Here is a 14,642-nt window from a genome sequence, read left to right as displayed (position 1 = left end):
CGACGCCGGCTATTTTCTGACATTCTGATCGTTTGCCCTCCATTCTTAAAGCTCCTGGGTGTCTAATACTAGGTCTAGTGTGTTCCAGAATTAATTAAACTCTTAATTCATCAACCAACATCAATTAGACTACAACTTATGCAAGAAGGACGTAAACCGAAACAACTGCTCACTCATGATCATACTGTTTCAAGTGATCACCCATGCGAACCAGATTAAGTTTAATATTTTCCCAAGGTGTTCCAGTGCTGATTAAATCCTTAATTCTTTAATTAATATCAATTAAAACATAGAGTAAAATAGGAGTTACACAAGAAAGAGTTCAAAGTAAACAATAACCAACTTATAAACACGTTCAGGTTTAATTATCTCAGACATGCAAACCCAGTTTAATTTTAAACCTTTATATATTCTTGGAATTGTATTAGAGATGCAAAGAACACGAGTCTAAGGAATAGAGTTAAGATTAGAACTTGCCTTTGAGATTTCGGTTAAAAATCCCAACGTCGTCTTCTTAAATTTCTCCGGCGAACTACCGTAATCCTCCTCTGTTCCTTCTCTGCCTCCACTGTCGTGAATACGGTTTTCTAAAAACCCTAGGCAGAACTTATTACATACATTTATAAGTTTATACAAAACCTAAATTCAATCCAAACCCTACAATGAATCTAACCGGCCCATAGAAAATCCTAATTAAATCTACGTTGGCTACCAAGACTTGACTTCTAAAACAAAACCTTAAATTAAATGTTAGCTAACCCTAATGTAAACCAATTAAGCATTTAAAAGAATTAAAATACAAAAATACAATTAACTAATCAATTAAATAAATTAAAACACCATAATTCAAACAAGTCACAATTAAGTCAAATATCAAGCATATAAACAAATAAATTCAAATAAATTCAAATATTCAAATACACAAGCAATTAAACATTAAAATTATTAAAAATGCAATTAAATAATTAACCAAAATACCTGGACTATCCTTTTTAAAATTAGGGGTATTACATATAAAGGCTACATTCCTCCATTGTGATCTTCGGGAGGAAATCTAAATGGATCAACCCCTTGGCTATGTTGTTACTGGTAGTGCAAATATTATTTGTCGGTTACGAAAAGCTCTCTATGGTCTCAAGCAGTCCCCCAGTGCCTGGATTTATCGCTTTAGTGCAGTTGTACTTGCGTATGGTTTCCGACATTCTACTTTTGATCATTCAGTTTTTGTTCGTCACTCTTTTATGGGTACTATTATTTTTATTGTCTATGTGGATGATATTATTATATCCGGAAATAACTCCGCAGTTATTGCTAATTTGAAAAGACATTTGGGCCAACACTTCCATACTAAAGACTTGGGTGTTCTTCGTTATCTTCTTGGGATTGAGGTTGTTCGTTATCGTCAAGGCATCTCTCTATCTCAAAGGAAATACATACTTGATCTTTTGTTTAAGACTGGTTTTTTAGGTGCTCGACCGATTGATACTCCTATGGATGCCACTAATAAGCTTGACAGTGAGCAAGGGGAATTGTTTACTGATGTTGGTAGATACCTATGGTTGGTTGGCAAGTTGATTTATCTTACTGTTACACAGCCTGACAATACTTATGCAGTTGATGTGGTGAGTTAGTACATGCATTCTCATTGTCAACCCCATTTTGGCCATGTTTGTCGTATTTTACGTTATCTAAAGAGAGCATTTGGGAAAGGCTTATTGTATAAGCCTTCATCTTCCCTATCTGTGACTGATTTTAGTGATGCTGATTGGGCTGATAATTGTTGTGATCGATGGTTCACTTCTGGCTATTGTACATTTGTTGGTGGGAATCTAGTAACTTGGCGCAGTAAAAAGCAAAATGTTGTTGCCTGCTCTAATGCTGAAGCCCAGTATCGTGCTATGGCTTATACTACCTCTGAGATGTTATGGGTCCGTTTTCTCCTTCAAGATCTTGGTGTTCATGTTCCTACTCCTAGGCAGATGCATTGTGACAATCAAGCCGATATATTTATTGCTAGCAATCTTGTGTTTTCCACAAGCGCACAAAAAATATAGGTTCTATTTGGTTAGATGGAAAAAGAAAAGAAAGTGAAAATGAAAGAAAAGTGAAGTGAATGAAAAAAAAAAAAAAAAAAAGAGATTTTCTAGCAAGCATTTGGTTAACATAAAAATTTATCAAAGAAAATTGTAGAAAAATATTAGCTTGTTAGTTTGAGTAGCATGAAAGTGAAAAGAATTTGATTATGCATACCAAAACTACCCTTATGTAGTAAAATGATGGATTATTTAATTCAAATATATAATTGTTTATATTCATTTCTATTATTTATATTTAGAATAAGGCTTCATAATATTTTCTTAAGTAAAACTAATTATTAGTTTAAGATAAACAAATTAAAAAAAATTAAAAAAAAATTAGAGATGAAGAGGCAATACTAGTGTTTAGGAGAAAAATCAAATATTTCACCATATAAAAAAAAGAAATATATATATATATATATATACACGGATTATAAGTGGATAGAATTGCAACATAGAACAAACAATTATAAAAAATTAAAAATTCTATTTAGAAGCAGGATCTATTTTGAGCAATTTTACACAAATTATCATTGATATTTTGTATATATAACTGTATAATTTGCGTTGGGAACTTACCTTAGAATATAAGTTGTTTTGGAGAGAACTTAACTCAGAATAGAAGTTGTTTTGAAAAGAATTTTGCAGGATTAAGTTACTGGGTAAAATAGGAACAGCAAATAAATAAACGCTTTTTTCACATGAAAGTAAAATTTTTACGTGTTTTTTGGTGGAAAATTTTTGAGGGAAAATACTCCCGAGAAACTAAATTTTACATTAGGTTTCTCTTTCTATCTATCTAAACTCTAAAAAACTTTTAAAAATTTCTCTTTCCTTTCTTTTCTAGCTATTTCCACCTAGCCAAACAAAGCCATAAATGTTAATTGTCACTTTATTCGGGATTTGCCGATGAAGAAACAAATTGTCACTCCTTGTGTTTGCTCCGATGCTCAAGTGGGCTATTTTCTCACGAAGCCTTTACCTCATGCTCCCTTTCGACGTTTATCTTCCAAGCTTGCCATGTTTGACTTATCTGCTCTAGCTTGAGGAAAAGTGTTAAAATTATTTTATTTTAGTGTTAATTGTTATTTTCTTTGGTTATATTACATTGTATTTATCTACATTCTAATATAAATATATGGCATGGTGAAGGGACATACTCTTTTTGCAAGGTACCTTGAACCTTTTATCTGATCACTTTCTCTTCTTCTCTCCTAACCCTTCTCCATATTTTACATTCATACTAAACAAACATTCAATAGACAAGAGAGACGTAAAATGCGGGACTATGAATTGATAAAAGTGGAAGCCTTGAAATCTTAACGTCACTAGAAACGATTCAGCTCATACATTCAATTTATACAAAGAGTTCATCTAAATTAATGAAGTGATGAATATAAAGAGGTCTGTGGTTTGCCAAAGGATAGAAGGTTTGGTGTCAAATTTAAAATTTGCATACCAAAATGTAAAATTAATTCTCGGGAAGAAAAATAATAATAATAACAAAGAATAATAACTTTTACCCAAACAAATCAAAGAGTAATAATAAAGAACTCAAGATGAGATGATGAAAACACATTCAAAGGCTAAATATTAAAAAGAAGATAGAAACATTTTTTATGAGAGCTTCTCAGTAAGGCTAAGATCAACCACGAGAAAGATATCAGTAGTTTTATCTTCTTTCCATTCACATAAGAAATTCGAAGTTACAGATCCACAAAAAGTTATATTGTTTTCGCCTACTCAGTCAAGCACTTATAGACTTCACAAAATTACAAAATAGGTACCCAAAACTAACAGTCCATAGTTAGCAAAATATTCAAACTTTATGAGGTTGCAGCAAACGTATGCTTCAACTCCACAACTCCAGATATGCAGCTAGTCCAACAAATGCCATCGATGCTTCTTCGATTCGTTATCAGAACACCATCAATTTGCATCAAGTTCCATTTCCCTAAGTTCTGGCAATGAAAGCGCTTTAGTCTCTCCCTGCACTTTGATTCCCGCACACCTACATCAAGAATCATAATTTTAAGAGCATAATCCTCAAACGAACAAAAATTTAGATGCTCTAAATAATTATGATGCCAAAATTTTCACAAAAGACTACTGCATAGCACATGTATTCATGCAATCCACACAATCACTGCAACCATCTATATGGTTCATAGCAGAATATAGCCACCACAAAGAATACCGTTAAATTTTTAGCTAGCAGGGATTCAAAACTAAATAAACCAAACATGATTATGACAAATTCATGGATCAGAGCCTACGTGGGCAATCTTGGCATTCTCTTTGGACAAACATTTCACACATAGTAACCAAAAAGGGGTTCAAGCCCAATGGCATGGTATAACTTTCCCTCCTCAAGATGAGGGGAGGGGTTCGAGCCCCGAAGTACACAAAAGTGTGAGTACTTACCTGAACTTACACACGCCCACACAAAACATTTTACACAGTACTTCCTATTAAAAAATATTTTGATATATGACATAATTCTCCATAACTTCTTTAGAACTAATTGGAAGATGATATGTTTTTATTTTATATTTTCTGTTAGACAACTTGAGTGACTAAATATAATACCTTAAGTTATGCCCCTGCTGCATGGTTATAGGAGAAAACTATACATGGGATAAGGAGAACTAAAGTTATACATCCAGAAAACCAGTACATATCTATAAGAATGGTAACATAACAGTAGTAGGCTCTCATGTAGAGTAGCTCAAGGCCCTTGATCTAGACCTAGAAGGGGAGAGGGGGGGAATAGAACATGAAAGCTAAGTTCACGACCTTTAACTAATTTCTGAATTTTGACTTAATTGGATAATTATTCGAAAACTAAATTACCAAAAAAAACAATTAAACTACTCAATCCATCATGCATCCAAACATAAAACGAATCAACCTTTCAAAGTAATAAAAGTAAATACCACAAAGGGAAAATCCACGGGACCTAGTCCAAATCAGATCAAACAAACTATAGAAGAAAGGAAATTCACAACTAGGTTAAAAGTTCCAAAACCTGAAACCTCTAATTAATTCCTGACACAAACTGTAGTCAAACGCTCCACTAGAGTGTTCAGGCCTTTAGTCTGCTCTGTCAATCAATCTGCTCCTCACACCATCTGCTTCTCGCAAATTTGATCAGTGACCCAGTCGTACAATCTGATCCTTGTAAAGTATCTTTGCTTGTGTTGAACTCGTTGTAGCCACAACAACACTGAATAGTCAAACATACTATATATATTCCCTCACCACTCTATTACAAATGCTGAATGAAAACAAAAACTTTACCAAGGGATTGCTAGAATACTCTCAGAAATACTGTATATAGCTATACGATGCATGCACTCTTTCTTGCTTAATGGTGAAAAGTCGATGTATTTATAGATACCTAGAAAAATTGGGTTTTGAGAGTTTTAATCAGAAAAGAAAACTGGTTTTCTACAAAGTAGAGTGTCTGTTGATCTACGCCACTCTAGTGAGTTTTGATCCAATGAGCTTTGATTGATTATTTGATCAATCAAAGTCCACTGTACTTGAGTACTTAGGTTCTTCAACCTTAGTATTTTCCAGAAACACAAACATCCAAACCAAAATGGATTTTTCAGAATCAAACATGAATTACATGACATTTTAGGAAAAAAAAAAAAAAAAAGAAGCAAAAATCCATGAATTACATGAAACTCTAATTGATGAATGCATGAACCCTGATAGGGTGACTGCATATATGAGTATCAAATTTACCTTTATAACCTTCAATTTCAATTGTTTCCATGAACAATAGGTAATTAAGTTGACATTAACTAACATTCAAAAACCTAACTAAAAAAAGAATAAAAGATATAGATTCAAGCGACAAAAATTTTCAACCTAAATCTTATTGGCCAAACAAATACCAATGCCTAGATTGAACAAACACCTAGATATCCAGAAAACATTATATTTATATAATGGAATTAAATTAAAACGTACAAAATATCCAAACAATAATTAATCAAACAAAACAATAAAAAAAGAAAAAGAAAAAAGGCTCCCAACTGCTTCATAATGATAAAGTTTGTCAACAAGGCAAGTGAAAGTGTTCATGAAGTAAAGAATAGTTAACTCAAATCAATGGCAGGTATTTTGTGTGTGCACATATGCATTAGCAACAACCAAATTTGAAGCTAATCTCCACATCCAAACACTAACATTCTATATGCTATACACTTGAGAAGTAATACATATCACAATTAATAATCATGCATTTCTAATTTAATCTTTCAGTAATCATATATGCTTTAAGAAGGTCGAACTACCTCTCAAAAGGGTGTAAAATCAGAGACACGGTCAATTGTTTTTCTTTGGGGGCAAATGTATACGTATCATGTCTAGGAATTATAAGGACACAATGCCTAGTCGAACATAATAGTTTGAGTTGCAAAACTTGAGAACGCTGTGACCGTAGACTAATGAATTTGAGCTGTGGACTATAAGGTTTCTTACCAATTGTAACAACATTCTTGATTGCAAACAAGTTACATTGAATTTCAGTATTGTAGAAAACTAGTGTTGTTATTTAAGTTTCATCATTAACAAAATCTAGACAAAACACCAAAACAGTTGAGCCACTTTTAACTATAAATTCATTCTCAAAACCTTGTTAGTACCCTATGCAGGCCCTCAACTCATTCCTATGCAACCCCACACCCAAACAAGAAAAGGAAAAAAGAAAAAAGCCAACAACTCATTTTTCATAACCCATATGTCATTATCAATGGAGATGATCAACTTAAAAAGACAAGAAAATCAAGTCCACACAAAATGACCACTTAAAAAGAAACGCTCTTGAAAGCATGTTCCGGAGAAAAGGAGGGGGAATTAGCAAGAAAATGATTTATATATGGTTCCCATAATTTCCCAGAGTACATTAGTGAAGAAGTATATGAAGTGAACATAAGTGAAATGAATGGTTAAAGTGAATGTAAATTGCAAAAAATCTATTGAATGGTTAAAGTGAATGTAAATTACAAACAAGCAAATCCTTACCATGAACTGATGTTCAGCACGACCACATTATCTCCAACAATGGCGTCCTTAAGTGAAATGAAACTGGGAATATAGACATTTGCTTCAAATTTTGATTCAGTACCATGAATCTTAAGATACTTAAATTTTCGTCTTTCCGAGTCCTAACAAATCAGAGCACGTTTAGGATAATGAAACAACAATACTGTCCCATTTTTCAGGTAATTTACTGGCTGATATAAACCATAAGGCCACCCCTGATCAGGTTGATTATCAAAAGAGAACAACCTTGTCCAAGATTCCCGGACACCATATTCCTTCATGACCCATATGTCAATGTGATCGTAATTGGCATCACATATGCACAGTCTTCCAACACTCCCATGGACACATTATGCTTCGTATTCAATCCAACCATGCCGATGCCATCATCTTCAACCGGATTATCATATTCATTAGGAGGCGATGGAAACAATTGCAAATGCTCATTATCAAAGCTAAAAGAAACTGTACTAGTTTAACTAGATTTGCTAAAAGCGAACATATAATCAGTAGAACTAAATTCAAGACTGATCAGCCAATGGACACATCCCTCCAGATAAGTGGAAAACACTAGGGTAGAATATAAGAAGGGAGCATCCTCAATGCTTTTCCATGATCCTGAGTTGCCGAGACTGTATATCTCAACTCCATTACTATAATTTATCGGACCCCAAGCAGGTGTGTTCATATATGCCATACCCATAACGGGATCACCACTCCACCATTCAAACATTCTAACCACCTTGTACTGATCAGTCCGACGACTAAAGCCAAACCCACACTCAACAAAATATTGGGTTTTCTCCTCAGCCCTTTTAGTCATAGGAAGGCTTATATACTCACCCGTAACTGGATTACACACAGCCACGGGTTCATTAGACACCGGTTCAGACAAACAGAGCATACCATGGCAAGAATTCACAATTTTGAAATTTGGGCCATTAGGGAGGCAACCCATTTGTGCATCACCCCCTTCACTACTGAGCACCATTTCGGCATTGCGCAATGGGATCTTCAATTTGTTGTCAAGATTCATATGACGGTCACATCTGAAATCGGCCTTGTCGTCACATATGCAGCATCCAAGATCGAAATTATGGCAGTCTTTAGGCTCAACCAAGTAAAGCATTCTTGAGTCTGGAACTTGTGTTGAATCCAAGGTCCGAAGAAGAGCACAGGGCTCTGCCTGTGCAAACTGCAGCTTGGCAAATTGAGGTTTAGAAACTATACTGAATCAAGTTTTGCAGACACACTTGCAAACTAGAATACCCTTTACAGGGAGCTTTAGTAGAATATCAATGATGATAGGGCTCGGAAGATCTGTGATTGAAGACTCATACTTGTCTCCTTCTTTCTGGGTTGATTTTTCTTTCCCTTTCATGTCCACTGTTCTAAGAATCTATGAAATGGATTTTGAAGTCAGTTACAGTGAATAGAGCGCTGATTCAGTAACATTTGGGGAATTATACATATTTACGAGTAGCACACAAATCCCTAGTTAGAGAATAAAATGCTACCACACAAATCCCTAGTTAGAGAAATTACAGATACCATGAGAGATTTAAAACAAAACCCTAGTTACAAACGACAAAATAAATACTATGACAATGTGTGTGTAAATATAGAGGGAGAAATACCTCTACAAATGTAGGGCAACCTTGAAGTGATGTAGAAACGGGGAATCCGCATAGAGGGACGAAATGGCGCGTAGTTGAGTCGCTCCAGAAAAACAGTAGAAGACAGTGGACCTCTACAAATATTGCAACAAAATGATAATGTTACTTTTACCAATTGATATTATAAAAGAGTTAAGTGCATTAAACCCCCTCAACTATAACCTAATTGCAAGAAACCCCATTAAAGTAAGTAAAACTCCTTAAATTATCATTTTGTTGCACTTCGTCAAGAACCGTCAAGGAGCCGTTAATAGAAAATGAAAATTACCATTTAACCCTTCGTGTTGAATTTTTTTTTTTTTTAAATTATTATTATTATTATTTTTGTATAGGCTAATGTAACAATTATAATCTCTATGCCAATGAAAATCGGCCAACTCAAATTATTTTATTGAAGTGGACAAAAACAATTCTCCACCAATAAGAGAATGACAACTCAATTAGTGGAGAATTATATATATATATAAATTGTAATTCTTCTCTATCGGCAGCCACCACCACCCCCCTCTCTGTGTCCATCTCGTTAATAATATTTCTTGGGGCCAACAAGAAATTGAAGGAGATGAGAGGAAATTGTGAAGTAATAACATCAAAATTTCAAAATGGGTTCCAATTTAAATAGGTTGTATATTGGGATTGATCGGATTTGATGCATGTCTCTCTCCATTTAAATATGTTATTTGTTATGGTCGGAGATCGGCAAACATAGACGGTTGACCTTTTTCCGACGGAATTAATCTGAATTCACGGTTCAAAGAGCATTAGTAATCACTACAAATTGTTTATTATATAGCACCTTGGAAATATGCTAAGAACAATCCTTTCCCAGATATAAAACTCTTAAAGCAGGGAAGATAAATTATTATTTATAGTCCAAGCACCATTCAAAACCATACCATTCTCATAGTCTTTGCTATCAAAATCTCATACATCCATAATTGGCCTGAAGAAAGAAATCATTTTCACCATTGAGAGCATCATATGCTGAGAACAAATCCAAGAAATTGCAAACGAGGACTTGGTCTTGAGTTTGGATATATATATATTCATCATATCCCAAGAACCCTCAAATTTGAAGCCCCAATTTTCAGTCTCAGCAAATCCTCTCTCGTTCGCCATTGATTTTCAGCAAATCCTTCTCATTTGCTCTCAAATCTCCATATTCAGGTGACTCGATCTCAAATCTCCATATCCAGTTCAGTTCCATTGCTCATCGGTAAACTCACCGGCATCTTACAAATTCATCGCCACCATTGCCGTAATTCATTGAAGCTTCGCGACTCCTACAGTCGTTACCGCCACCGTTCTGATCCGTGACCATCATTAAGAACAATCGTTGCCGTCCCGTGGGTTCATCCTCACTCGCCGCCGCCATTTCAGTTCAACTCATTGCCGTCTGCCCATGTGGTTCAGCACCACCATCGCGAATAGTCATTGTGTTCTCCGGTCAGCTCGTCATCGCCGAGCACCTCTGTCACTACCGCTGTAGAACAAACCTACTTCTCACCGGTATTGAAGTTCTTGTTGTTGCCGGAGTTGGAGGCCAAAGAGAGGGAGGTGGATTGGGAAGAGAGCGGTTGTGGTGGCGGCCGTGGACGGTGAGGTGGTTGTGAGGGAAAAATATTCAATAGGGGAGAGAACCGTGGCGGTGTCGGTGGTGGCCATGAGCGAACGGTGGAGGTGATGGCCATGGGCTGATGTTGTAGGTTGTTTGAAGAGAAAGGAGGGATATATATATATATATATATATATATATATATTTGTGTATCTGTATATGTTATTCCTCTCGGTCTTCGTTGACGATACATTGGTGTATAAGCGAACTTTACACATTCAAGGTTATTTTTGTCTTTATTGATTTTAACCTAGTCACGTGAGTCATGTGTCTTCTTTGGACGTTAGTTTTTAAACGGCCCACTAACATTTTGCAACAATTGAAATAGTTTAGGGAGTGAAGTGTACTTCACTTAGTTCAGGAGGGTTTATTGGGAAAGAGAAGAAAGTTGAGGGGGGTTTAATGCACTTAACCCAAATGACAAGAGAACATTTGTATTAGCGGTCTGGAGAAAAATGGGCGGAAAAGAGAATATGGAGGAGGCATGGCGAGATGAGAAATTATTATAAGATCATATAATTTTAAAGCCTTTGTTTGTTATTTTTCTTAAAAAATATATTTTTTTAAGTATAATATTATTTTATTTTTATTTTTGTTAGTGTTTGATAAAGGTGTATTTTATAATTGAGGTCGAATTCATTTGGTTGTGCCTGTAAAATAATTTATCCAAAATTAGACTTCCTCTTGAGCTGAATGTTAGGTTTCAGTTAACATCACTTGTTGGACCTTGTCTAGCAAGTGATGGACTTTGTCATGCCAAAAAAGGGGGGAAAAAAAATAAAAAACACACGAAAGATGGGAGTTTGGTCATCACGAAGCTAGGAGGTAGGATAAACCACAATAATTGAAGGATAAATGAAGAATTTCATTTTCGTATTTTCATATTGGAAAAGAAAAGGGAATCAATTCTCAGGCGACAATGGATGTAACATGTAACATCTATAAATAAAGGCCATACTCAATTTCATTTTCGTATTTTCACATGTAACATGAAACAATTCCATACTCAATTGTCTTCTCTTTTCCTTATTTAACTTAATCATTGGAGATCCTTAGGCTGCTACCACACCATTGCTGCTTCGATTATTCTCTCTCTTATCTTTTAGATACGACATCGTCGTGAAATTTTGCGTCAACACTCCTTATTCCTTTGTTTTAATTATTTTTATTGTTGATGCATGAGTTGGGGTGAGTTGATGCTTTAATGGGTCTGAGTTTTCTCGATAAACTTCACAAGTAAATGGGACAGCGGTTTCCCTAGCAAGGATTTTGATTCAAATTTGTAGTATAAATTGCATAACAAAATGCTTACACGTAGTAGGTGTTTTGCTTTCAAATCTCAACAAAAATGTGACATATTTATACAAAAATAGACATAATTTTGTCAATCATTTTCCAATTATTCAATTGATTTTTCTCTACACTAAGATTTTTCTTGTCATAACACATCTTCCCAGCTCTAATCTCCATCCTTAATCGATGCACTGCATGTTTTTTCCTCAGTTAAGAAATTGTCAGAGAATTACAAGGTGAGGCCCAAGGGCCCAAGACAAAACTCGAGGCCTCATGCTTAACAATCTTTGACTTTTTTTATTTTTTTATTTATTGTCATTAACAAGAAATTCACACACACAACTTACACATTCATTTTGTTCTTTTTGGAAAGTAAACCCTTATCACTCACTTTGAAATATAGAGAAGATACCATTAAGCCAGAAAACCCGTAATTTTTTATTGTTAAAAAGCTTCAATTTTAAATTAAATTTTTTTCGATTCTAATTTGAAGCGACCCAACATAATATTAGTAACTTGACAAAAAAAAATTAGATTCCATAAAAGTATAATTATCTTATAATAAATAAGAATTGACTTTTATTTGTGCAATCATATATTTTGTTGACTTTAGAAAATGACCTCGGCACCTTAAATATACAATTTAAAATCTAAATTACTCCTTTTCATAATTGAAATTAGAAAGCTCATAAAAATCTCCTCTGCTGTCAAATTGGTGCTTGAAAAAAAAAAAAAAAAAAAAAAAAAAAAAAAAAAATCATTAAAATTTAATAAATCCATCAACTAACAAGCTCATCATTTTATTCCAAACCTGACCCGTTAATTCGCCAGTCAAATTACAAATTTGATCTTATTATTTAATATTGAATTAAAATTTAATTTAATTTAATTTAATTTTTATTTTTTATTTTTTAGGGTTCACCCTTTCATTATTGACAACATGTCGATTGTCACCGAACACTTTCACTTTCCTTCCCTTTGATTTCACACACAGCTTTTATATATACACGTATTATATACACTGAAACGCATTTTCCTTGCTCTTTTATTCCAAATTTACATATGCTAAGTTACTAACCCCTGCAAAAGTATTAGTATATTTTTATTTGAATAATGATAGAGAACCCCGAAATAAAATACACGAAATATCCCCGAATCTTATGTGGCTATGCCACGTCAGCTTCTCATACCCTACGCAGCAACTCCTCCATCTCTCTCCTCTTTCGCCAGCATGACCCAACACTCAAAATTCCGGCAGTGTCTCTCTCTAAAACCTCTTTTTTTTTTCTCTCTACCCTCCTCCACTCCCTCACCACATCCATACTTGACTAGCATAATTTTTCTTCCTCTTTATCTCTCTCTAAATCTGACAAAAACAATCTTGGATTTTGGTTTTGGGCAAAAATTAGGGTCTTCGAATATGTGAATGTTGTGAACTATAATGGTGGGTACTGTGTGTTTAACTGAACCCTAGGATCTCTGGCACTGGTATGAACCCTAGAAGGTCTCCTCTATTACCTTCTAAGGTCGACAATAGTATCGCTGGTGTGATACCCTTCGATTCTAGAGTCACGGGTGATCAAGTCCGAGCACAGATTCTAGAGATACCAAACAATTAATATGTAATTGAACACGGAATACAAAAATGAATTAATAAATAAAATAATAAAAGCTGAAAGAATTCTAAAATATAATCCTCAAAACTTAAATAATTAAAATCCAATAATCCCAAAACTTTCCAAAATTAAATAACTCGAGAATCCATCTAGTGGATCCCTAATAAAATCCCAAAAAGAACGGTAACCAACTGAAATGAAATCCAAAGCTAAACCATGACAAGAAATCATACGTCGTCGAAAGAATGAGTGATTATCTCTACTCAGCACGAACAAACTCTAAGACTGGAACCATCCGATACCTGAAAAATAATAATGGGTCAGGTCCACGAACAAGTTTTATTTTAACTTCAATTCAAACAGAGACCCGATACGCAGATACATCCTATATACCTCAACAATAACTATCTAGTCCATACATATATATCCACACTAAGGGACTCTCACTGGACTACAAAGGGGGTCTCAACCTGAATAGAAGGCAACATGCAAAAATGCACCGGAGGTGGGCATGTGCACCTACACCTAACAGGGTATACCATAACCTATCATAGCCAGCTACGCATCCTACTGCATATACGCACCCTAACCATCGACTCTGAGACTCAAGCTCATATCGTGGTACCATAAATATATATATAAATCCTTCCTAATACAGAATATAAAACAAACATCCAATATGTCGTTCAACTGTTTTAGTTGACAAGACATGAATCCATGTAGGATCTAACTGTTTTAGTTAATCCATTCCGTATGTATATATAGGTAGGAATTAACGTTTTGATCTAATCCATCCCTAATATGCCACCGTCCCATACCGGTGCATATAATGCATATGATCTATAAATGATGTAACACTTGAAACAGTACATCAAATAAAATCCACACAATCCATATAGTTGATAAAAACATAATTTAATGATTCATCAACCAAAATCCAGAATAACATCCCTGTAATTGATAGAACAACATTTAATGGTTCATCAATTAAAGTCCAAATTAACATCCATGTAATTGATAGAACAATATTTAATGGTTCATCAATTAAAGTCCAGAATAAGCATAATAAAATCTAATAAGTATATGACCCTATTATGCATCCAATACAAATTTAAAAATCATATTACAGTCTGTTAAATTGCTAGAATAAAATTAAAGCAATTATATCCCTAATTCGTTAACAATACGCAAGATTGTTTAAACCTTCCTACTGTTAAATCTATTAGCATATAGATAAGATTTATGCAATATAGAGTTTTAATACATCATGAAACAGTATTTAGAACCCTTAATATCAACCTACAAC

At 34.4% G+C, this 14,642-nt stretch overlaps 1 protein-coding gene across 1 annotated transcript; it reads right to left on the bottom strand.

Annotated features, from left to right (window-relative positions):
• Positions 1 to 7,351: 7,351 nt before the first annotated feature.
• Positions 7,352 to 8,925, bottom strand: LOC132300615 (F-box protein At3g07870-like). The gene is made up of 2 exons (XM_059797786.1): positions 8,774 to 8,925; positions 7,352 to 8,535 (listed from the first exon to the last, which is right to left on the bottom strand). The coding sequence occupies exon 2, from the start codon at positions 8,263 to 8,265 to the stop codon at positions 7,612 to 7,614; it is 654 nt and encodes a 217-aa protein (XP_059653769.1). The 5' UTR covers positions 8,266 to 8,535; positions 8,774 to 8,925; the 3' UTR covers positions 7,352 to 7,611.
• Positions 8,926 to 14,642: the final 5,717 nt, after the last annotated feature.

This window comes from Cornus florida, unplaced genomic scaffold (genome assembly GCF_030987335.1).
Source record: "Cornus florida cultivar Cherokee Brave unplaced genomic scaffold, ASM3098733v1 CherokeeBrave_3.0.0_Hap2_Chr03, whole genome shotgun sequence".
Taxonomy (NCBI): domain Eukaryota; kingdom Viridiplantae; phylum Streptophyta; class Magnoliopsida; order Cornales; family Cornaceae; genus Cornus; species Cornus florida.
Note: the sequence above shows the minus strand (reverse complement) of the source record. Positions and strands in the feature narration are given on the sequence as shown.

What these genes read in the sequence shown, in the direction of transcription:
- LOC132300615 (XM_059797786.1), bottom strand. Translation starts at nt 8,265, where the DNA reads ATGCTTTACTTGGTTGAGCCTAAAGACTGCCATAATTTCGATCTTGGA.